At 48.0% G+C, this 24,711-nt stretch overlaps 2 protein-coding genes and 1 long non-coding RNA gene across 8 annotated transcripts in view; 2 read left to right on the forward strand and 1 right to left on the reverse strand.

Annotated features, from left to right (window-relative positions):
• The window catches only part of TNN (tenascin N), a 58,390-nt gene extending 58,155 nt beyond the window's left edge, over positions 1 to 235 (forward strand). Inside the window, exon 18 of the mRNA XM_059903651.1 lies at positions 95 to 235. Within this exon, the coding sequence (XP_059759634.1) occupies positions 95 to 235 (141 nt within the window). The remainder of the gene's footprint in view (positions 1 to 94) is intronic.
• Positions 236 to 4,818: 4,583 nt separating this feature from the next.
• LOC132373580 (uncharacterized) overlaps positions 4,819 to 24,711 on the forward strand; it is a 421,816-nt gene continuing 401,923 nt past the window's right edge. For all 3 annotated transcript variants that reach the window (XR_009505461.1, XR_009505459.1, XR_009505460.1), the window contains exons 1-2: positions 4,819 to 4,942; positions 20,661 to 20,727. This is a non-coding gene — a long non-coding RNA (uncharacterized LOC132373580). The remainder of the gene's footprint in view (positions 4,943 to 20,660; positions 20,728 to 24,711) is intronic.
• KIAA0040 (KIAA0040 ortholog) overlaps positions 13,757 to 24,711 on the reverse strand; it is a 32,172-nt gene continuing 21,217 nt past the window's right edge. For all 4 annotated transcript variants that reach the window (XM_059936946.1, XM_059936966.1, XM_059936937.1 and 1 more), the window contains one exon: positions 13,757 to 14,365. In XM_059936946.1, the coding sequence (XP_059792929.1) occupies positions 13,934 to 14,233 (300 nt within the window). In that variant the 5' untranslated portion in view covers positions 14,234 to 14,365 and the 3' untranslated portion in view covers positions 13,757 to 13,933. The remainder of the gene's footprint in view (positions 14,366 to 24,711) is intronic.

The raw sequence follows: 24,711 nt of genomic DNA on the forward strand, positions 1-24,711 counted from the left end.
CCACCCTCTCCCAGGTGCCTCTTCTTGATGTTGGCTTATTTATTTGTTTTATTTAGTTAGTTATTTAATTTGTTTACTTATTTATTTAATGTAGGGGGTGAACTGGGAGCCATGGAAAGGACATGAATTCTCCATTCCTTTTGTGGAGTTGAAGATCCGCCCTCATGGCTACAGCGGGGAGCGTGTCCTGGGCAGAAAGAAGCGAACACTGGGAGAAAATTCGAGAACATTCTGACGGCCCGTTCGTGCACTTATCGCACAAGAGGAGACCAGCCCGGGGTTGGGGCCTGTGTAAGCGTGGGGTGGGGTGGGTACTGATGACTGGCTGATGGAAGTTTGAGGGGTGCTCACAGCCCCTGGCTTCTGAGATGGCTGGATAACCTGCAGGACAAAGCCTGTCACCAAGCTTCCAACCATATAGCTCACTTCCTTGTCACCTGCATTTTGCCCACCTGTATTGTGGGCCTGAAAATCAACACAAAAATAGCTGCACAATGTGTATGGGAGAGACAGCCCTGGAACTGCAAGGTTTTCTGCTCTATCTTCAGTGACAAATATACGGGATTAGGGCAAAAAAAAAAAAAAGGGATAAAGAATCACCTATAGTACTTCTTCAATTGGAAATCTCTGGAAATTGGTATATATATTCAGGGCTCTGCTAATACAAATCTTCTGTCTAAAAAGAAACACCAAAGAGGGGTTTGACGACAAGGGGCTGAGGTATCCTGAAACTTACCTTCCATTACCACTGGAAAATTGGTAAAATCTTTTCTGGGGAAAAAGGCATAAATCTTCCCCTTTTAAAAACAATTGCTGATGTTATGAGGAAGAATAAAGGGAACCAAAAGGGACCAAGAGGGATTTGAATTTTGCTGTGTTCTGACCAGTATCCAGCATGCTGGAAACCCCAGCTTCCATGTCACTGCTATTTTTAAGTGCCCCCTTTCCAGCCATCTGCATTATCACTCTTGTAGATCTGCATACGTTGTGAATAAATTCTCACTTATTTCAACTTTAAATAATTTGACTCTCTTGGTAATTGGTTCCTCCCAAAGACCCTTTTCTGTGACTCCCTTTCGTACTGTCAAGTCCTGAGCCTCCCTCCTCTCTCCCTCCTGCCCCTGCCCTCCCCCTCCCCCACCCCGCTCTGTCAGACCCCTGGGTTTCCTGAAAGTGCTCAGCACCAGAGGCTTATTGTTTGAGTGGACACTTGGCAAGGTCAGATCCTTTTGGCTTATTTTCCTGTCACTTTGGAAGGTTTTTCTGTGGCAAAGTCAGTGACCATTGAAGAAACTTAATTTCCTATTCGAGAAAAAATAAATAAATAAATAAACCACTTGATTAAAAAACATTTGCCTTGTGTTGTTTTCCCCTCATAAGTACACTTGAATTCTAAATTTAACCTAAGTGCAAGCAAAGGTACAATCTGTGCATTATAATGGAGTTTGGTTGGCCGTGGCCTCTGACTGGTGTGATAGCAAATAATGGTATTTGGAACCAGGAGAAGTGGGTGAGTGGGGAGGAAGACGCGTGCCCTAAAAGCTGCGGTCCTCCTCGAGGATGCTGGAGTCGTTTATTGCCTCGGGTTCTCCAGGTTTTACCCTCTGGCCGAATGCCAAGCCATACTTCCGAAACAGTGTTTGTCAACCTTTAAAATTTTCAGCATCCCCTTGGTTCCCTATACACATGTACTGAGCAATGCCCTGGTAACTTCTCGGTCTGATAAAGTGTGGTCTGGATGAAGTACAGTGTCAGTGTTGGGGCTAATGGTTAAAAAACGTGCTTGCACCTCTCTCATCGATTCAAGGAGAATTTAAGTGTCTGCAGGCAGTGTTCTGGGCACTGGGGAGCCAGCGGTGAGCTCACAGAGGTAAGCAAGCCAGACATGGTCCTTGCACTACTGGATTATGTGTGCTGTCATTCATCCACTCATTAACTCATTCATTCAACAAATACTGATTAAGCCCTATTCTGTGCTGGGTTCTACTCTAAGCCCTGCTGCTATGGAAGTGAACCAAAGACAAGATTCCTGCCCTTGTGCTTATATTCTACTGGTGGAGACTGACAATAAAAAACATACACGTACAATTCCCAGAAGTGATGAGTGCCATGGAAGAAAATTATAGTAGGATTAAGAGATGGAGGGGAGATTGGTGGCAGAAGTGGGGGACTCCACGGGCCTCTCTGAGGAGTAGATATGTGCAGAGGCTGGCCAGATGTCTTTAGTTTGATCCAGCTTCCTCAGGGCTGGAGCCTGAGCTAATTTCCTTGTCCGTTTTAAAGCTCCCTTTGCACAGCTTCTCAGTTCCGAGGCCTCTGGTCTCCTGTTTGCACACACAGTTCTCACCTTGGTGACCCAGGAGCCCTGTGCTCATCCCAGTGGGTGCGGCCTTTTTAGAAAAGAAAAGCCTCCTTTGCAAAGTGGATCAAACCCCGGAAGGATTCGGAGCGGGGGTGGGGTTGGGCGCATCGTGGGTGGTGCTTCCCAAATTTAACTGCGCTTGTCACATGTGCCTGGTGGAGCAGGATTGCTGGGCCGCAGCCCTTCTGACTCAGCAGCTCTGGGCCAGGGCTGCTGCGGGATGGGTGGCCGCTCTCTGAGTAGCTCTGGCGGCGCAGGGGGCACCCTCTGATGGCCTGTTTGCTCGGGAGGCGTCTGTGATGGTGGCAGAAGCACAGCCCCGTCCGTGTTCACCAACCCTGGTGTTTTCCCACCGCTGGCCAAGAAGAGGGCTTGTGGGAAACTGGAGTTGTTTCTTGCATTCTTTTGCCTGTAGGGTCCTTGCTGCCCTGAAGGGACAGGACAGAGAAGACCTCAGTTGACCCATTCAAGGATTCCACTGGGGCAAAGAAGAAAGTGCGGGAGGTGGGAAGCTCATTTTCAAAGGATGTTTGTCTGACTGAGGAGAACATTCCAGACCTCAGTCTCTGTGCCTAACCTCATTTTAACATGACTGGCTCTGGCAACTCCTGCTCTGGTAGCTGAATATAGGCCCCAGAATATATTTCTGGATAGACCTGCTTTTTCAAGGGTCAGACACATTTCTTAGAGCCAGGTTATGAGCCATCAGGGTTTTGAAGCTTAAGGGACAATTCCTACCGGTTAGGACAAACCAAAGAAAACAAAAGCTGTCATAGAAGGCACAGGTGGCACAGCCAGGCACTGGGGTAAAAGCGAGGACAGAAGTATCACAAGCAGTAGACAAAGTCTCTGAGCCGTTGCCTGTTCCATGCAAGATACTAGCAAAGCCTCGATGAGCAGAATGCAGCCCCTGCTCGCAGTGTGGTGGGGACGGCCACGGGGACAGACCACGACAGTGGGCACTGCGACGGTGAGAATGCTGTGAGCAGAGCGGGGTGCCGTTGAAAGCACTGTGGGTGTGGTGTCAGCATTACGTCCGGAAGGAGGAATCTGCGTTTGCCAGGGGAGAAGCGAGAGGCCTGGGGGAGGCAGGGCACCTTGGGATGAGGACACTTGATGGCAAAGATGAGAAAGGGTGGCGTGTGGTGTGTTTGAGGGAGGAAGACGGTTTCTAGGTGGGGTGAGGAGTGGCTGGTGGGGAGCCTTGCTGGAGAGATGGGCGGGGACTGGTCTCGGCCACGCAAGCACTGTGGTCTCAGGTTGCACTGTTTAGCACAATCAGCTGGAGCTGTTACCAGCCGGATCCTACTTCACCTCCAGAGACGCTGCTTCAGTGGGTCTCAGCTGAGTCCTGTGCCTCTGAGTTTTTTAAGGCTCCAGGGGCTTCTAATGTGCAACTGGGGCTGAGAACCATGGCTAAGATGCAAAAGGGGGGCAGTGGAGAACACTCAGGGGTGTTTAAACCTTGGAGTGACACTTGTAGTGAGGCTTGTATTTTGGAAACATCAGTCTGGTGACAGCATAGAGAATAGGGGGAGGCGTGGAGGGCAGTTTTAGGGAAAGAGTGGAGAGTCACAGACAAGTTAAGGGTTATTGCAATAGGCAATAGGTACTGACTTCCTTCGCCTGAGGCAGAAATTGTGGGAAAGGGAAGAAGAGCATAGGTTAAATAATATTTCGGAGGAAGGATTAACGGGATTTGAGGGGGGTGGGTGGTAAAGGGAGGGGAGGGGTCCTTTCATGGCAGAGTTTAGAGCTGGTTGTTCTTGACAGTAGCTTCCTCTGGGAAGAGGGTCCCGACTTTTATGTTTGTCACATGATGTCAAGAGTTCTACTTCTGGGAGTTCCCTGGTGGTCCCGTGTTTAGGCCTCTGCGCTTTCACTGCTGAGGGCTTGGGTTCAATCCCTGGTCGATTGCCCCCGCAAGCCCTGAGGCCAAAAAAAAAAAAAAAAAAAAAAAAAGGAATTCTACTTTTTAACTTGGAATTCTCAGGGATTCAAGGATCCTTAAAGCTAGGAAATGCTGAAGGGAGAAAGAAAAAAAAAATGACCCAAGGAACTGTGATCAAAGGGATGACGTGAAAGAAAAGGACCAGGTGTGGTGTGTGAAGAGAGACAGGCTGTGGACAGAATGGAGTGTCAATAGGGGTACAGCATGGCAGTGGAAAAACAATTATAAATAATGAAATGCTCTCGGCGAAACGTAGTCACTTACTGGAGGAAGCCTTCCGCTAAAAGAATTTCCAAGTCGTTCCCTTAAGCCCTTCCCCAGGGCGGTGGAGAGGATCGGGGAAGGTGTTTCTGTCAATAAAGAGCGCGGATCAATCAATAACGTTTGAGGGCAGCCTCCCAGCGCAGCGGGGCGCGCTGTACGCGGCCGGGCCAGCAGATGGCAGTGTGGTCCTGCCGGGAGCCTCTAGCCTCAGCGCCACTTTCCTCTCCTCCAGAAAGGGAAGTTCTGGGGGTCTTCACGTTCCTTCCTTCCTGGGTAGAATGACCTGGAGAGTCAGCCTGTGGGGTACGACTCAGCATCCAGCCGGTGCTTGGTGGTTGCGCAGGCAGTGCTGCTGCACAAAACAGGTAACTGGGAAACACTTTGAAGAGGCTGCCTCGTCAGGCGGGGACTCTGTCCCGCGACCTGGTCCACTGGGCTGGTGGTCCGGCAAGGGGAGCGGGGGGCACCCCAGGAAGGGGTTTTAGGCAGTTCCTAAAGTGCAAATGAATCCACTTCCAAAGTCCTTCTGTTGGTTGGATGTTGCTACGGGGGAAATGGGTTGAGTTCCGACGCCAGTGGTATAGAAAGAAGTTAGGTTCTCAGGCTAGCCCAGAAAAGCCTGTTCATTCTATAATGCGGATAAATTGCAGTGCACTTATAATGACAGAAATAGAAAACAAAGGTATTGTAGTATTGCAATTTAAGTAAAAGAACGGTGGGATGAAACCAGTTCTTTATTTTGGCAAGTGAAGAAAATTAGGTTTGATTAGAGAAGGATAGGAGGCAGATTCAGCTGTCTGTGTTCTCGGCTGGTCTCAGCCTATCAATACCCAATGTTTTGGTTGGACTGGCCCTTGAGTTCTTATTATAATTGTATGATACCCTTCAGCAATAGCCGTCAGGAACCTTTGAAAAATAAAGGTTTATTACTTGCAAGACCTGGAAATTACACCGCACACAGGAGGCCACATTGTGAGGTTGTGTGTGGGAGGGAGAGAGAGAGAAAATGAGCTCGAGAGAGAGAGAGCACGCCTAGGGTTCTCCTTTTATTGGAGTCTGTAGTGGGGGCCTAGGATTTCGAGGGGTCACTCTTCACTGGTGAATTTAAAACATAGGAGCGGGAATTCCAAGTGCAGGAAGAGAAGAAAAAAAATCAAGAGGCCCAAATGGTTAGTTATTGAAATCGACCAGGATCTCTAAAACAAAGGAGCCGCAGTGTGGGAGGTGGCCTGGGTCCTTGTCCAGCTGTGTGGCTGGCAGTGTGTTTATCCTGCACAGTGGCCTTTGAAGTGGGTGCCTCTTTGAAATGGATGCCTCTGCAATCAAAGCTGAAGTCAGGCACTTGGATTACAAAAAAGAAAAAACAGAACTGTCAGGGCTCATGCTACACGGTGGAACATCTGAAGGAGACAGTTGGGTGTCTGAAGGCTTGTGGGCAGAGCCCGTTACGGGATTCTATAAGTTTCTGACCCAAAGGAGGTGCTCCTGCAAGTTAACAGTCTCTGAGGAGCCCAGATCAGCAGAGTGGCCTGGACCATGATGCCCTGTGTGCACAAGGGGCACTAGGACAGGAGTCTGAAGACTTTGGTCTTCAGGGTTCCAGGTTTGCGTGAGTTGCTTACCTTTCTGGGCCTCACTTTCTTACTTTCTAAAATGGGGATGACGTCAGTCCCTGATTTACTCACTGCGTGAGTTGCTGCAAGAGTCAAATGAGGTATTGAAAGTGCCCATAATTATGAGGTAGAAGCACTATGGAATGGTAAGATAGAGGCCTTGCATCTTTAGTCTCCATAACTTCACTCAGAGCTTTTGGATTTTTTTTTTTTTTCCCTTGATAGAGGTGTATCCCTAGCTAGCTCTAAGGTATATTTGCTATGAATAACCACCGATAGGATTATTATGGCTCACAGAAGAAAGAGAAAGGGCAGAGTGAGAAAGAAAGGTTTGTAAAGGTAAAGGAGAATCTCTACATTTCGAAAGGGGTTTCCTTGGGGATGATATGAATTGAGGTGTTAGCAGTAAAAGACGAACAGATGAAGCATGGGGGTACACAAACCCTCCACGGCAGCATTTCCCAGACGGTGTTCCTTGGAACCCTTGCTCCTCCAGAGGTGCTAAAAGAAGAGGTTACGTGGTCAAATAAGCTTGGGAAAGCTGAGTTCAGCGGAGTTACACCATTTCCTTATTCCAGTACCCATTAGAACCTTTAATGTGATACCTGCATTGCACATTCCAAGGAGGAGTGGGAAAGTCATGGTATGCAGTGCTTTACAAACTTATTTGACGATAGAATGCTTTTGGTTTCTGAATATCTAGATAATATCAATATTTGTCAAGGTGTGGTTCAGAGACCACTGTCATTTACCTAGAGTTCTTGTTAGAAGAGCAGCTTGTCTGGTCTCATCCAAGATGTAATAAATCCAGCAGAAGGGCAGAGAGGGACTGGGTCTCTGCACTTGTGAGAAACACCCAGTGATTCTCTTTCTTTTTTTCCCCTAATCAATGCATTTTTTTAGCATATAGTATGCACCAGGCTCCACGCTAGGAACTGGAGATACAGCGCTGAATAAGACAGTTACAATTCTGGCCTCATAATGGCTAATTCTAATGCAGGTGAGAATGGGCTAGAGTGCTGGGAACACAGGATCATGGTTACCATACAGTCTGATCTTGTTGTGATGGGAAAACTTGTGTAGTTAGGGAAGCTTTCCTAGGCAGTGATGTAAAATATGGAATACTTCACCAGAAATATGTTTTAACAGCAGCTAAGACTTAGGGTTATGAAAATCCCTTATCTAGCAAATGAGCGTGGCATCGTTGACCCTGACAGGTTTGTGACTATCACATAAAACCCAGTGAGTCTTTAGCATATTTAGTTTGAGGACCTGTGACGTAGCTGGATTGATGTTCTAAGGCAAACACTGTTGTAAGGTGAAAAAGATGTTGACTCAAACTCTCTCCTGATCTGGCCACCAGGAGGCACTGTCACCCTAGGGTGGCTTGAGGTGAGGCGGGATAGCTACTTAAGAAGTTCACCTGTCACATACTGTAAATTGGGAGCCCTTAATTCAAAGAGTATTAATAATACTGTGGACAGTGCAGTGTGTGGTGAAATTAAGGAACGTATTACATCAATGGGAGTAGACGATGTACATTATTTTCAGTCCCTATCTCATTTGGCCTGTCTGCACCATCTGACTCTACAGACTCTGGCTTTCTTCTTGAAAGTTTCTTCTCCTTTGACTTCGAGGACACAACTCTCTCATGATCTTCCTTCTGTCCTTAATAATAATGAACATTTACTGAGCACTTATAGTAAGCCAGGCCCTGTGGTAAATGCTTGTATGCATTATCTCATTTAATCCTCTCATCCCTGTGAGATAGGTACTGTCATTAATTCTGCACGGAGATTAAGTCCTGGGCCTAAATTACACAACAGTGGAAGTTGGAGTTAACCTCAGAGTCTGGACAACTCCAGTCCTAGCCTCCCACACTTACAGTGGTCCTCACCAGGCTGCACTTTCAAGTTGTATGCAGATGCAAATGGTGCCCTCCTTTCCCAGTTGCCTCCTCTGCAGCTCTCTTCTGGGGGACAGCTTCTGAATGACCCCCCCTCCCCCGTCTCCCCACAGCCTGCCCTGACTCCAGCTTTGAAACTTCCCTCTTAGGAAGCAGTGACCATACTGTACTATAATGGTCTCTTTGCTTGTCTGTTCCCACAGCCAGGCTGTGAGCCCCTCCAGATGACTTTATATTGCTGCCACCTGATGTGCTTGGCACATACTAGAATCAAAAATGTTAAAGGGGGGGCTTCCCTGGTGGCGCAGTGGCTGGGAGTCTGCCTGTTAGTGCAGGGGACACGGGTTCGAGCCCTGGTCTGGGAAGATCCCGCATGCCGTGGAGCGACTGGGCCCGTGAGCCACAACTACTGAGCCTGCGCGTCTGGAGCCTGTGCTCCGCAACAAGAGAGGCCATGATAGTGAGAGGCCCACGCACCCTGATGAAGAGTGGCCCCCGCTTGCCGCAACTAGAGAAAGCCCTCGCACAGGAACGAAGACCCAACACAGCCAAAAATAAAATAAATAAATAAAATTTAAAAAAAATGCTAAAGGGGGGACTTTCCTGGTTGTGCAGTGGTTAAGAATCTGCCTGCCAATGCAGGGGACATGGGTTCGATCCCTGGTCCGGGAAGATCCCACATGCCGTGGAGCAACGAAGCCCGTGTGCCACAACTACTGAGCCTGTGCTCTAGAGCCCACGAGCCACAACTACTGAGCCCATGAGCCACAACTACTGAGCCCACGAGCCACAACTACTGAAGCCCGTGTGCCTAGAGCCTGTGCTCTGCCACAAGAGAATCCACTGCAATGAGAAGCCTGCGCACCACAGCGAAGAGAAGCCCCTGCTCTCTGCAACTAGAGAAAGCCCACACGCAGCAGTGAAGATCCAACGCAGCCAAAAATAAATAAATAAATTTATTAAAAAAATGTTGGGCTTCCCTGGTGGCGCAGTGGTTGAGAATCTGCCTGCTAATGCAGGGGACACGAGTTCGAGCCCTGGTCTGGGAAGATCCCACATGCCGCGGAGCAGCTGGGCCCGTGAGCCACAATTACTGAGCCTGCGTGTCTGGAGTCTGTGCTCCTCAACAAGAGAGGCCGCGATAGTGAGAGGCCCGCGCACAGCGATGAAGAGTGGCTCCCACTTGCCACAACTAGAGAAAGCCCTCGCACAGAAACGAAGACCCAACATAGCCATAAAAATTAAAAATAAATAAATAAATTAAAAAATTAAAAAAAAAATGTTAATGGAATAAATAGCCTCAAGAGGGAGTTAGATACCTGCACGCATGGCTGTTCCTGAATGAAGTATCACAGGTATTTGAAAACGTCCCTTTGAACCTATGGCAGAGACTGCAAGCTGTGTTAAAGGGACTCTTCAATCTTGTAATCCTGTGACTTTGAATCTGGGAATAATACTAAGGGCAAAGGGCAAGAGGTCAGTGCAGAGTGTTCCGGTGAGTTGAGAATGCTCATAGCGTTGTCCAGATTTACATTCACACCCCCAAGGTCAGGGCTGAGCCTGGGCAGGTGGAGCTGATGGCATTGAGCTCTGGCATCCGCTCAGGCGTGCAGCAGCTGCCTCTACCCCAGATGCTGTCTGGGCAATGTTCCTTCCTCTAGGGTGGAAAGTTTTAGAAGTGCTGGAGGAAGGACCAGAGAGCTGAGTGAAGGGTCTGTGTCCTCAGTTGGTCATGGGATGTGTGGTGATGGGGAAGGGAGCCTAGGGATCAAGTACAGCTACAGGAATAATCAGCCTGCCTCGGAAGAGATGAGGCTCGGGGCTGCCTAGGTGCTTGAAGTGCAGTAAACATGGTGCTTTGCCAGCGTGTTTGACCCCTCCCCCCACAGGCTTCTCGGCCCATGTTCTCCAGGATGGTAGCCACCAGCCGTGTGTGGTTGTTGAGCAAGTGAAATGTGGCTGGTGTAACTCAGCTACTGGACCTTTAACTTTATTTAATTTTAATTAATTTAACTAGCCATATATGGCTAATGGTACCATATCGCACAGGGTAGGAAGATTTCTGTCATTCCTAGTTCTGTTGGACAGCACTGCTCTAGATAGTTTCTGCTTTAATGCCAGCTTAGCATCATCAAGGGAGGAATCAGGAGCATCTAACTCATTACATTTCTTAACCAATGCAAAGCTATGGCCGACTTGAAAAAGATATACATTTATACATCCGTACACGTGTGTGTCTGTCTGTCTCTATTTCTATATCGTCCACCTACTCTCCTCTATTTATCTATCTGTCTCCCTTGCAGCTACTATAGAAGCTTTCGGTCTCTCCCCTTTCCAGCACCATATTTAACTCAGAAGTCTGTTTTTACTTAGTCTTTGCTATTTTCCCCTTTGACCTCATTGATGGGAACGTTCTCTAAGTGTTGCCAAGGAACGTCAGTGTGTTTTTCTGCAACTGGCACCTCTGAGGGTGCCTAGTCTTCGAGGTGTCTGCTCTGCAGGTAGCGGTGCGAGAGTTCATCCCTGGTCCTTGGACCTCTGACTCTGCCGGGGAAGGCAGTGCCTGGGGATGGCTGGGCATTTGGTGTCCCAGAGGAAGTCACAGCATCCATCATTCTGAGTGATGTCTGGGAGACGGTAATCTCCAATGTCAAGAAAATAACCATCTGATTCCATAAGTAAGGAAACCAGGCATGGCTTTTCATTTTCAAAGTATTTTATTTAAATAAGTTCTTCTCTTGGTGTGTTTGAATTTTCCAGAAAAAAAAAATACTGACAAATACTATACAACTTGGACCATTTATATTCTTCCTGAAGAGGTAACTGCCCTTTTTTCTACATCTTCCCCTCCCCCCAAGAAACCCAAAGCGAATCCATTAAGCAGTGGGAGAAAGACCTCTTCTGACCATTCAGAAGTGCTGGGCCTGGGGGCTCCTCCCCCAGCCTGGGCTGGTTTACCATCCTTTTTGCCCTCTGTTAGCTTAACCTCCCCAAGATGGGCCAAGCAGGCTCCAGTCCTGAGGCACCCCTGGCTGCCAGTGGCTGTTCTGGGACAGAGGCTGGGAAGAAGGAGTAAAAATGGAGAGGGATAGAGGAATGGAGCTGGGGTGGTGCCCAGAGAGGAGGGGAATAAGAGAAGAAAACAGGGGAGAGAAAGATGAGAATGAAGTGGGAAGAAAAGGTAGTGGACTCCAATTATTGCTTTGAGCTCCTTTCATGCACCCACGTATTCAACAAAAATTGGCGGGCGTATAACACTCCGGGACTATTCTGGGTACTCCAGTGAAGGTTTTCGGGGAGGTTGGGTGGGAAAAAGATAAGCCTCTTTCAGGGTTTGGGTCTCCAAACCTGGGTACAGAAGCAACTGAGAAGTGTGTTTCTGGGTGTTTCATACCTGGACGTAGAGCAGGTCCATTCTGTGAGGAGACGGTGGGGCACTGCCCCTGGAGACAGAGGCCTTGTCATGGCAGTGACTACCGACTGCTCTCTTAATTCTAACTAGCAGCCGGTTGTCAAGGCAACCATGGCACTTGTGTGGTCCCTGATCCCGGAGATCCTCCCTCCTAGATTATATCTGACACCAGTCTCGGCCATCAGCCTCCACGTCTCCCCCAAGTCATCCGTTTTAGGGGGGCTGAGAGTTGGAGACTGAAAGAGCAACTCACCCTGCTGGGCAGCGGGGTATGTGGGGAGGCACATGCATGTTGTGTGGGGAGAAGACAAGTCATCCTGGGATGTGAAGGGGACAGCCAGCTGCTCTACGACAAGTCTCCATATGACAAGGGGACAGAGCATCAGAGGGTGCTTCTTTCTCTGGTCAAAGAGGTTTATGCATGAGGAGCCTGAGTGCCCAGGGTCACTTAGGGTGAGAGGGTGAACATGACTGGTTTTAAAATATAAGCAGGCCTGAATTATGCTTCACAGGGTCACCTGTGAGAAGACCTTGGTGCAGCAGTTGCTACCAGACACCTCCCATCCATAGGACTAGACCTGGACTTTACCTGGAGGGCAGTTGAGTACCAGCTAGCCCAAGTGAACAAATAGAGTACATTTTTCCATGAACACAGTCTTTCAGAATTTAGCTTTTGCTTCTATAAATATCATAGTTTAGCTACATTTTTAATTAAGTTGCAATTTCACCACCATTTAGAAGAGCTTCCGTGGGAAAATATTTCAAGAGAGCTACCCAGCAGATTTGCAAATGAACTTTTAGAGCCCAACCTGCTCCCAAGTTGGAAATTATCCATCTTTGTGATATGGTCACAATACAATCAAAATACCAACCAGTTCACCCTATGAGTGGATTAATTCGGCCCCCCAACCTCAGCCCGGTGGGAAGACACTCTCCTCAACTCACCGCGGACCTAGCTTACATGTCCTCATGGCTCTCAGGGCACACTTGTCAACCCGACCCTTGGTCCTGCATGCACCCTCTTCCTGCAGAATTCAATAACCAACTTCCATCTGTTGCAGCAATTAGTGGGCTCACTTAGAAGAGAAGGTCACTTGGGGGAATTGGGGAGGTGTTACAAGTTTACCCTTAACATCATCACATATCCGACAGCATCCACAGACAGTTGTGAGTACCGACTGTGTGCAAGGCACTTGCCTGAGCTTCAAGATAAATATTGATCAACCTCTGTATAGCTTCGTCCTACTTTCATTTAAACTCTGTAACTTCTGCATCCCATCTGCAACATACCACGCATCCGTGACAACCTTATGAAATTGTTTCCAGTGTGCCTTCTGTGAGACTGTCCCTGTGATTGTCTTAATTCCTTCCCTGCTGAAAACCTTTGGTTTCATAGGGGATCCCTAGCTCAGGGGTAGCACCCCCTTCCCATCTGTGAAACATACATTGCACAGGTACATAACGGTAGTCCACTGAAGTGGACGGCGTACACCTGGTCTCCATAGCCTCCTAGCGGTCACTACCAGGAGCCGTTTGTCCTCGCTTGGAGAAGGGAGCCTTGCTGAGTGGTTCTGGGGGTAGCGTCTCAAAGAGGGGTCTTGGACTACATTGAACACCCATCAGTGGTGTTGAGGACCTTGTCATGATTTGCAAGACAATAGCTTTCGATGAATTTTGATCCATCACAGTTTAAACTTTTCCTCCAGGTGAGAGGTCAGAAGCACAGGAACTTGGTGTGTCTGTATCAATATACAGGAACGGGGACTGTACCGGGTTGCTGGAATGTCCTAAAATGAAGATCTCCAGTAAAAGGCTATGTAGGGATGGGAACAGAAGAGCATACATCTCTAACCTGAGTGGTGTATGGCATTGACAGTGCGTAGGCCTCTTGTCCGGTTATGTAATTGTGCATGTGTGCCCGGGTCTGCCAGGCTTTCCTATGAGATGTTTTTCCAAGAGCAGATAATGTACTGCCTTGTTTAGTGCCTTGTACAAAGTAGACATTCAGTGACCATTTGATGAACAGTATATACTTGCCCAGGTACCTGTTGCCTGAATTTGTGTGTGTGTGTGTTTGTGTGTGTGGTGTGCATGTGTGCATTTGGGAGATATGTCAAGATGTATGGATACATGTTCCTTGTGCTTTTGCATATGGAATGTGCCGGAGGTGGGTGGAAGGCATGCCTGAGTCTGTAGTAAAGAGCATTGCTATTGGACACACAGATGCCGAGACAGCACCCAAGGCTTGTCCACGTGTTCCCCGGGAATGCCCTCCATGGGGATACTCAGTCTGAGGTTTGCTCCTTGGTTGAGCAGCTCCTCTGTGGACGTGAGTGCATCACTTCAGGGATTTCTGCTTCCTACCCTGTGTGTGGTTGGAAGGCAGCTGAGCCCCCAGGGGAGGACACTTCTGCCTCCTGTCTAACTAGACGGGCAGTGATGGCCTCTTTTCCATCTGGAGAAGCTTGGGCTGAGCGGAGATCCAGAGGTCTTCTTCAGCCTTCTTCTTTTTCTTCTTCTTCTTCCCCTTGTTTCGCTCTGGCTGTTGGCCACTTTTGCCTGCCCGGCTCCAGCAGCAATGGCAACAGATGAAGAGGAGGGTGATGATCACCAGTAGGGGCAGCCCCAGCAGGATGCCCAGGCAGATGCTGTTGAAGAGGCCCTCTTGGTGTTTGGCCGAGATGGTGTCCCAGATGGCGCTAAAGAAGGCGCTGATTTTCTCCATGGTGCTTGGCTAGACGGGACCAGAGGAGCCTCTCAGCTCACCAGCAAGGCCTGGGCGTGACAGGCTGCAGAATTGCCCACTTGTAACTTATTCCTCTACCAGCTTTGGGTTTGGGCATGCCACGGATAGCACCTAAAGAGAGAAAAACAGATAATTTAAGAGATACGCAGTGGGAATGGTCTGTAATTTTTAATAACGTCCTTGATTTTAGGCTTAGGAAATGGGAGAAAAGCAAAGGTTTCCAGAGTTCACTGAAATTGTATTGAGACTCTATAAACAAGATAAACACATGCATTTAGTCAATTAAGTATTAACTAATTCTTGCTATGTACAACTGTATGGGGCTTAGGATATAAAAATGAATAGCATATCAGACCTGGCACATAGCAAGTGCTCTGCAATTGTCAGATAAATAAACCAATGTGTGTATTCACAGTGTTCTGGTTAAGGGGTTGGCTCCCTGGACCCTCTACAGGAGTAGTTCTCCACTGCAGCTCACCTGATAGGTGTTGGACACATACTCCCCACAGGACAGCTCCGTATCTGACCTTCTATGAACTTGCCATTTTCAACACTAATTAAAGCTTAAGCACAAGATCGAATGTCCAAGTCTTGCTGGCTGTCATAGGGGACTTAGACCTCCCCAGGCTAGGAGGTCATCAGTCCTCATCCTGCCTCACTCCTGCCTTCCTTGTTGTCCCTTCATGCTCTCTTCCCTGCTCTGTGTCTCCCCCCTCCTTATACCCGACTCCTGTGCCTGGCAAGGACTCATCGTGCTTTGGGTGGGAAACCAGTTCTCTCTGTTTCTACCTTCCTCTCCCTCATTACCCTTGTCTCTGCTTTCTGTCCCCCAGCCAAAGATTCCCAAGTCTCCTTCCCTGCCTGTTCCCTTTCTTTGCAGTGGAAAGAGTTTTGCACACTGATCAGTGATGGTGCTTGGAAACAGGGATGGGGTCCCTGGATGTCCCTCTACTCCTATTCTGAGCTCAGCTTACAGCCGGGACTGTTCTGGTTGCTGGTCCAGAGTGGCCCCTCTTTCTGTGGCACCTTCTCCAACTCTCTACATATATCTCAGGCCTCAGCTCTCAAGTATAAGGTCTTAGAGGCGCCTTCAGTTCTGGAATCCACAGGTTCTCGGGTCTAAACAAGACTTGGAGGACAGGGATAATTCAAAGAAATTGAAGAGACCTCTTGGCATAAGACATTGCTCAGGAAAATAAAAAAGACATTGCCCAGGCTGCAGACCTTATAAATCATCCTGACCAGCTCTCTCACTTAAAGATGCAGAATCTGAGGCCCATAGTGCTGAGGTGACATGTTTGAGGACACACAGAGCTGTGATGAACACCCAGAGCTCTGAACAATGGGTCCAGCGCTCTCCTGAGGCTGCTGGGCGAGCAGAAAAACTAAGGACGATGACTTTCTATTTGTATTTTATTTGATACTTTTCTAAATCACCTTCATGTGAATGATCTTTTAAGTGAGCAATGGGATGGTGCATTGTGAATGGAGGGAAGCACTGGGGGACCTGGGTCCAGAATCATTTTGAAGTCTGGGCTTCACTGGGTTGTCCTGCGCTGGAGCATAAATGTGTGTGTTACACACCTGGGTGGTGTGTTACACGTGGTGTCCCAGCGGTTGTCCTTGGGGGTCTAATTCCTTGGATAACACACTCTATAAGTGTCCTACGTACCCAGTGCCCACGTGTCCATCCAGGCACACCCAGGATCTCCATCCTGGTCTGCAGGCATGTGGACCTATCCCCTCATAACATTATTTATACAGTTTATGCAATTGTATAAATTGGTACCTGTGCCATTTGGCCCATGGAGCCTGACATCATGCTGTAAGCTGGCACTTATTATATGCCAGGCACTGTTCTAGGCACTTTGCACCTATCGACTCATTTAGTCTTCATCACAACCTTATGAAAGAGGTACAGTTATTCCCCCCATCCTACAGCTGAAGAGACGGAGGCACAGGTCACACAGTGAGGGAGTGGCAGAGCTGGCCTTAATGGATTCTGGGAGGTTTGGCTCCCGATCCCCAAGGGGTGAGCCGTTCACCGGTGTTGCTCTGGGCCTCCTATTCTTTCATGTGGAATTAACCCATTTTTGGCAAGTAGCCCAGAATTTATAGAATCTTACAATCCTTTGCTATCCCCCAGGTTGACTGAAACATTTATCCCCGTCTGTTGCAGAAGAAGACTACAAAGAGATTTATTTCCCATTGTCAGACACCTCACAAATGCATGAAGATACATACAGTAAAAATCCAGTCCTGCCCAAGGGGAGGTTTATAGAAAGCATATGGCACCTGAACTTAAATTCAACGTGCAACAAGGAAGAGCATCCTGAGAAGTTATGTCTCCTTGCTGGAGGCTTTGCCTGAGCTCCTCTGAGTGTCTGGGAACATCTCACGCCATGGACCTACCCACACGCCATCAAACACACAGGCTCTTTATAGAGGAAAACCACCCTTGGTCTCCCCATAGCCCCTCAGTGGGGCCACTTTGCTGCTTGCTCCTTCTCACACCACTTGCCTCTCCTCTGGGTTCTCCTTCTCCCTTTGCTGTAACCTTTGCTTTGACCTCAGCCTTGTATGGCCCAGTATTCTTTGGCCCATCCAGAGGGATTTTTCTGCTCTGTTGTTAGGTGCTTTTCTCTAACCTGACCCTACACATACACTTTCGGGGACCAGATGCTCCTTGCACTGCATTTCTGTGATTCAATTAGACAGCAGCAAACAACACTTGCTGACAAACTTTGCTGTGCCAGGGGTCGTGCTGGTCTCTGTGGGGAGCATATGTGAATCAGAGCCCACTCTTGGGTTCAGCCAGGGAGAGAGAAGAAGGGCATCAAGCCCTTGGAGAATATTAGGGCAGTTTCGTAAAAGTAGAGCCACTTGAGAATAGAGCATCTTGAGAGATGAGTAGGATCTTGACAGAAAAACGTGTGAAAAGGATGTTCAAAGATTCCAGACAGTGAAAGTTCTAGAACATCAGCAGGAGAACGAGGGGCCTTCTGGTGAGCCTCGAGCTCAGGGTGGGAGAGAGAAGGACTGTAGGCTGTGGCCAAGGTAGAGAGGGCCTTCATAGGCTGTGTTTATTTGGGGGGCTTTATAACAGGAGGATGTTGTGATCAGAGCTGCCCTTCAGGAAAAGATAACAGGATCTGAAAACCTCTGGTAGGTGTTTTAAGAGAAGATGTTTCATCCATTTAGCAAACTTTTATTGAGCACCTAATATGTGCCACACAGTGTGTTAGGTATTGAGGATTCAGGAATGAACGACAAAGATAAGGTTTCTGGTATCATGGAGCCTTGTACATTCCAGGGATCTTATTATCATTAAGGGATCATGCCAAAAGGCAAATAGAAGAAGCAAATTCCAACTTAGGATGCTTAGTTGGATGAATTAAAAGCATGCATTTGAATTATGTCTTTATTTCAATGTTCCAGGCCCTCCCACCCATCCCAACCTTTGTCTCAAACTCATCCATCCCATGGCACGTAAAATAGCCTGTGAATAAACAGATTTCTTTTCAAGCTAAAGCTAAGTCAATAATTCACTTCTGGATTCCTAAAGGTACTTATTTGAGTCTACTCTCCATACAACCAAAGAGAGTATACATTAACGGTTGGGAATCCTGTCTGGGGAAAATTCAATTAAAAGGTATTCTTTATATTTTTTAATCTAAGAATTCTCTTCTAGGCCCCCCACGTTACTTGCTGAGCTCTGCTCATCTATAATGTTTCATTAGTATTTATGAGCTTTGCATTAGTAGCATTTCCAAGAAACAATCAAATATCTCCTTGGTGGTATGAATTAAAAGTTAGAGCTTCTATGAACGTTTTTGCAAAAGGAGCCACGCTTTGAGCCTTAGAAATGCTCTCGGGAGACCCCATCCTTTGGTTAGCTCTCAAGTATCACTGAGAGCTGACACTGTTTGAAAAACAATTCATCTATTCTTGTAAAACCAAAAATAGGTGCTAGCCAACCTTGATTGTGGTTGTGGGGGTGGTTATAAGGAGGGAGAAGAGGGGAAAAGGTCCTTTCAGTTTTCTTGAAAGTGAGCAGTATTCATCTCTATATCCTTCGTAGTATCTAGCTGGGAGAGGGTCATTCATCCACTCTTTCTTCCCACAAGCGTCTGTCTGCCTGCATGTGAGGTGTTGATGGAGAACAGAGATCCTGGAGCCATAAGACCTGGGTTTGAGCCCTGGCTCAACTCTTGTGACCTTGGCCGGTTACCGAACTTCAGCTACAAAATGAAGCTAATAAGCTTCCCTTGTAATGAGGTTGTGAAGATTAAGAGCTCAATATGTTTAATGCATTTCGTAAACTGTAAAATACTATAAAACATAATCTGTAAAATAGCGAGTGATCTCCCCATAACAGCGGACTAATTCTAGCCTTGAGCTTTTCTTCCCCATCCCTCACCTGTAGCCCAGTCTTCATGGCCAGGGAACCATGAACCCCACCCCCCAATTCAAATGAAAAGGGCTTCACAGGTGACCTCCCCACTTAGAACTGGTCTGCAGTTCTGTGGCTGTAATTCTAGACTCCGGCATCCAGCAACAGGAATGGAAAAGGGTCGCTTGGGGAACATCTGATGATGTCTGGAGGACTGTTGAGCTCATAAAATGAGACCTGGGGAGAGCACCTAGCCCTCTGCAGGCCCCAGCTTCCCTCCAGGCTTTGGAACCCCTGGAAGTGTACTGGGATGGCTCCTGCCACAGGGATGTCTGATCCATCCCTGAGAGCCAAGAGCTGCTCCAGAGTTGTGTCTAGGGCTGGCCCTCAGACTGCTGTTGCTTCTGGAGCTCCCCAAGAAGGGGGAAGGGCATTCTCCTTTGCACTGGCCTCTTGTAATTTCTGTCTATTAGGTGAAATAATACGTGTAAATCTGAAGAATAGTGTCTGCTGGATAGCAGATGCTTTCTAGAAATGTTAATGTTAAGGATCATGATGGCACCCAATTGAAATCCCTGAAACCTTCTCCAGAGTGACTTCCAAATGGTTTAAATCTTTGGGCTTCTTGTAGGGGGTGGGGTGAAGCAGGAGGGTCAGGTTTCTCTCAGAGCCTTGGAAGATTCCTCTGCTGCAGCTGCAGACTCCTGGGTATGTGTGGGGGCCACCTCATAATTGTAACTTGGGGGCAAAGACCTTCCCTTGGGCCTTTCCTCAAACGTTCCATTGAGCCCGTACCCTGTGTTGTGGTCATCACTGTGCTTGCTTTATCTCCTCACCCAAAGATCTCAGGTGATGGCAGGATGGCCTTCTGGCCAGGGAAGGGAGTCACCAAGCGTGTCACCAAGGGATTAAAGGATGCAGGTTCCCGAGTTACACTCCTGGAGACCCTGATTCAGTAGGTCTAGGGTACGCCCAGGAATTTATGTTTATAACAAACAACCCAAGTGTTTCTGGACAATTATCAGGTCCAAAAACTGCTGAATGAGGAGGTTGAGCTGATGACCCTTTTCTGTAAGCTCAGAAGCCATGTGCTGAGTGAGAGGATGGATGGATCATGGGCGAGGAGAGTGGGAAAGAGGTTTATTTTCATACACAGCAGCACCAGGGCCTGCTGCAGGGAGCCTCCTTGGGTGTTACTTCTTGCTCTTGTGTAGTCAGGGCATCTGGGCCAGAGCCACTCTCGTGGAGGTCACAGTTCAATGCAATAAACATTCACGGAACCCCCACTCTGTGTCTGGCCCTGTGCATTCAGATCCTGAGCTCCTCCCTGTCTTGTAAGGAGCAGAGACAAAGATAGCAGAAGCACAGTATGATCAAGGGTCCTGTGGTCAAACTCTGTGTAAAGGGCATGGGAGCGGCGCAGGGGAAGGAGTAAGCAAGCTGGCCTGGAGGGGATTAAGAGGTGAAAAGGAAATGACCATCAGGACAGAGTCTGCTCAGTCATTCCTTCAGGGACTACTTATGCGGCACCTAGTACACGCTGGGAACTGTGTTGGGTCCTGGGTATCCAGGAGCAGGCAGATTCAATCCTTGTCCCTTTTTTGCTCAAAATCTGGTGTGGGAAGCAAACACTCATCAAAGAACCCTGCAGACCGGTGTGTGAGTTTATAGTTGCTATGAAGGAGAAGCCCGGGATGCTGTGAAAGTGAGTGATACCCATCAGGGAAGCCAGGGCAGGCTCTGGGTGGGGATGGCTTCACTAAGATCTGAATGACAAAAACAGCAAACATGTGGTCAGGGTGTCTGAAAACTCTTGAGGACATAGACTAAAATTATCTAAAGCACTTTCAAGTAATATGCGTGATGTGTTTTCTTTCAACTCTCCAATACCTTTTCAGATGAAGTGCCTCTAAATTTAAAGCAATGAGTTCAATTGTTAATACATGATAAACTGTCCCCCCACCGCGAAGTCTGGAAACACAGGAAATAATGTGTTCACTGTATTTTTTTCAGATGAACATGGACCTGTTGCTTCTCCTGCAAAGGACCTGAAAGGACGGTGTGGCTGGACGCAGCAGCAGTGAGTGGGGGTGACAGTGGGGTGACGTGAAGCCCTCGAGGCAGGTGGCCCTACACCTTCAGGGCCTGCTAAGCCATGTCAATGGCTGGTGTGTACTGTAAGGGCCATGGGATTTCAAGCAAGGAGGGGACAGTATAGATCTGAGTTTCATAAAGAACACTGTCACTGGGGTGAGAGAGAACAGATTGGCAAGGGCAGGAGCGGGAGGAGACGACTGCAGTTGTTCAGGGAAAATGGCACCGGGACGAGGGTGAGGGTGGTGGCGTTGGGTGGGATAAGTGCCTGACTTGGGTGTTCTCCAGCGGATGTGGTGAGAGAACTGTGAGACGGAGGGACATGAGGACTGTCTCTGGGCTGTGCTCTGCTCTTCTTCTTCTAGCCCTAGTCTCCTCTCTGGTCTCCAACTCTGGTATATTCCTAAAATAGGAATCCCATCCAACAGGCTCTACCAGACTTTCGCCATCTCTCCTGAGGGTTTAAAACCTCTTTTTCAGCCCCAGGCCTCTCCACCCTGCCTGCCCATACCTTGTCCCAGCTCCCAAAACCACCCTGCAGTCCTTGCAAAATCCCTGTGGTTACAATATCACACACTTCGGAAACCAAGGCTCTCTGGCAGCTAGGGCACGGGTGAAACCTCAGTCAGCAGTTATTAACTCTGCTGCTCTGGATATGTATTTTCTTGATGTTTCTCACCTTGCTAACCTGGCATGCTCAGATGCCCTCTAATAGATGTAAGTACTGTTTTGTACAAAAATTGTCAGATCACAGAAAATAATCTGCTAGTGGAATATTACGCTTATAACTTAAAACCTGGCTCAAGGCATGATGAAATAGATGTCTGTATTTCCCCCAATTTAATTAATTGCTTCAAGTAACTAGTCCAAATACAAAATTGGATCCTCTTTTTTTCCCCCCAGAGTATGCATACATGGTGGGGAACTAGATATTGAGTATTAGAAGAAAATAGATAGTATTTTCCCTCAGAATCAATGTTATAATTATGATTGCAATTTTGAACAAAAGCACAAATAGGTCATCAGTACAGAAACGATTAAGGTACCATGGTTATTAAAAATAATAAAATGATGCTTTGTCATGTAGACATTCTGAATTGGAATAATCCAGAGATAGGTCATCTCTTTGGGTTCCCTCACTTTATTGATAAGGAATCTGGGACCAAAAGAAGCTGTGACTTGCTGGAGGTCACACAGTTGACAACTGGTGGATTCAGGGCCAGAACCAATGTCTTCTGACTCCCAGCACCCCTCCTGCCAGGTTTCCCCTACAGAAGTCCGTACAGGTAACTACGGAGGCAGCACTAGGCAAGATGCCCACCACGTCCTCATCCTGGGCTCAGGCTAGTCTATGCCTCTCAGCCCCCTGACATCTCTGGAGCTGTGTGACTGAGTTCTGGCCAAAGGAACGTGGGTCTGGCTCCTGAAATCTCCCCCAAGGGCCTCCACATTCTCTGTCTGCTTGCTCACTGGCTGGCTAGATGCAAAGGGCCCAGGGGAGGACTCCAGGGCCCCTGGGACAGCAGAGGTGGAAGATGTTCCTGAATGAGTGCTAGCAGAGCACCTCGCTGACCACAGTGAACAGTGGAACGAATGAGAAAGAAACCTTTGTTGGGGGAAGCCACTGAGATTTAAGGATTATTCGCTATAGCAATTAGCCCATCCTACCTCACACAAGTGACAAAAAGCTAACGTTGACAATGATTATAACAAATATGTGATACATTTAACAACTCTTCTGTGGTGCAGCTTTGACCCAAGAGGGGTTTAGCTAAGTGCTTCAGAGTGCTGGTTCCAGGACCAAATATCCTGGGTTCGAATCCTGATGCTGCTACTCACTAAGTCTATCACGCTGGGCAGGTTACTTAACCCAGGGGCTCACTTTCCTCATTCGTGAAATGGAGCTGATAATAGTAGGCTGTTGTGAAAACTAAATGAGTCAGTAGATATAGAGCCTCTTGGAGCCACGCCTGGCCGTAGATGTGTGCCCTTATTATTTGACCCCAAAGGAATAGTCTGGCCAAAGAAACACCCTTGACTTCTTAGCTAATGGTGATTTTGTTTGCCTTTTTAGAATTTGGATGGTTCTGGAGTCATGACTGATTCTTTAGGTCTCCTTTAAAAGGCATTTTTTTTCTCCTTTCTCTATAGTTTTCCTGTAGTAAGGAGACTCTTACTACACTCATCATTCTTTTTCAAAGCAACCATTTCAGAATTAAAACATGTACAGGCATCACTCAGAAGCAGCACTATGAGGGTGTGGATACAGCCTTTTCACCCCCCGTGGATCTCATATCACTGGGCAGAGCGGGACATGAGCCTCCATCCTTCCCCCACACCAAACTGTCTTTTTGTTCCTTCCCTCTCTCCCTTCTTTCCTTCTGCCAGTGCATTTAATGAGCTCCTAGTATGTGTCAGTTCCTTCCCAGGCACTGCATACGTAGTCATGAATGATGCAGATATGGGAAAGCTACTTACTTTCCGCAGGGAGAAGGCAGATAGTAAACAGGTGCACAAACAAAGAAGCCAAGATATGCTGTTGGTGCTATAAAGCAAACAGTCGGCATGACCTCTGAGGAGGTGACTTTGAACTGAGGTTGGAGGGATGACAAGGGTCCAGTTGCGCGCAGGTGGCAGGAACAGCAGGGCGAAGGCCCGGCGTGGGAAAGAGCCTGGCATGGTCTAGGAGAGAGCTGGAGCCCGAGAGTGCCGAAGGTGGAACAGGACTCAAGCCAGGCAGCGGTGGTGGCACGAGTATAGAGGGCAGAGGGTGGAGAAGCAGAGAAAGCACCCCGAGGAGCACAGGCACCCTCCCCTTCACCCTCGTCGTTATCGCATTTGTCCAAGCCCTCAGACTACTCTCTCGTTTTCCTTCCTTCAGTTCATCTTCTAAAATCCACATGGGGTCATGCTCCCCCTGCTCAGCCTGTCTCTGGCCCTTCGTCACTTGCACGATCATCGCAACTCCTCGGCTAGGGGGACAAATCGCTTGTGAGCTGTTGGCCTCTGCTCTCACCCTAGCCTCGTCTCCCACCACCACCCTTATTGCCACATTTCTTCAGATTCTCCCGAGCTTCCTGCTCTCTCACACTGCCATTCTTTGGCACGTGCTGTTCCACCTGCCTGGAATGTCTTCTCACCTCTTCCCTTTGGTCCGTTCACAGGGAAACTCCTTGTCCTGCCAGCCTCCTCTGGGAGGTCTTCTGTGACTGTCAGTCCTCTGCCTGCAGACCTCCCCGAATCCAGTTCTTTCTCTTCTGAGCTCTCATGGAGCCAATAACCTACCATCACAGCCCTTGTTGACTACGTTGTAATTATTTGTTTTCTTTGAAAAAGTAAAAGAATACAGAAAAGCACACAAAGAATCATATATATGTATATATATATATGATATATTTATATGTTACAATCCTAACCCCTATCTCAAAATATGACCTTAGTTGGACACAGCATTTTTGCAGATGTAATTAGTTAAGATGAGGTCATACTGGAGTAAAGTGGGTCCATAATCCAATATGGCTGGTTTCCTTATGAAAAGGGGAAATCTGGACATAGAGGTAGACTTGCACAGAGGGAAGACAATGAAGGGGCATTTAGAGAAGATGGCCGTTGACAAGCCAAGGAGAGCGGCCTGGAACAGATCCTTCCTTCACAGCTTTCAGAAGGAAAGCTGTTGGTTCAGAAGGAACCAACCCTGCCAACACCTTGATTTCAGATTTCTAGCCTCCAGAGCTGTGAGGCAATACATTTCTGTTGTTTAAGCCACCCAGCCTGCGGTACGTTGTCACGGTAGCCCCAGGAGACTCATGTACCCCTCTTGCTTGACACCTCTCCCACCCCTCAGCTGGTCTCATCCATTTCTATCTCCAGAATATATCCCGCATACCACTTCTGTCCATTTCATGGCTAGGTCACCATCACCCCTCACCTGGATTACTGCACAGCTTCCTAACCAGTCTCTCTGGTTCTA

The sequence above is a fragment of the Balaenoptera ricei genome, chromosome 1 (genome assembly GCF_028023285.1).
Source record: "Balaenoptera ricei isolate mBalRic1 chromosome 1, mBalRic1.hap2, whole genome shotgun sequence".
Classification (NCBI taxonomy): domain Eukaryota; kingdom Metazoa; phylum Chordata; class Mammalia; order Artiodactyla; family Balaenopteridae; genus Balaenoptera; species Balaenoptera ricei.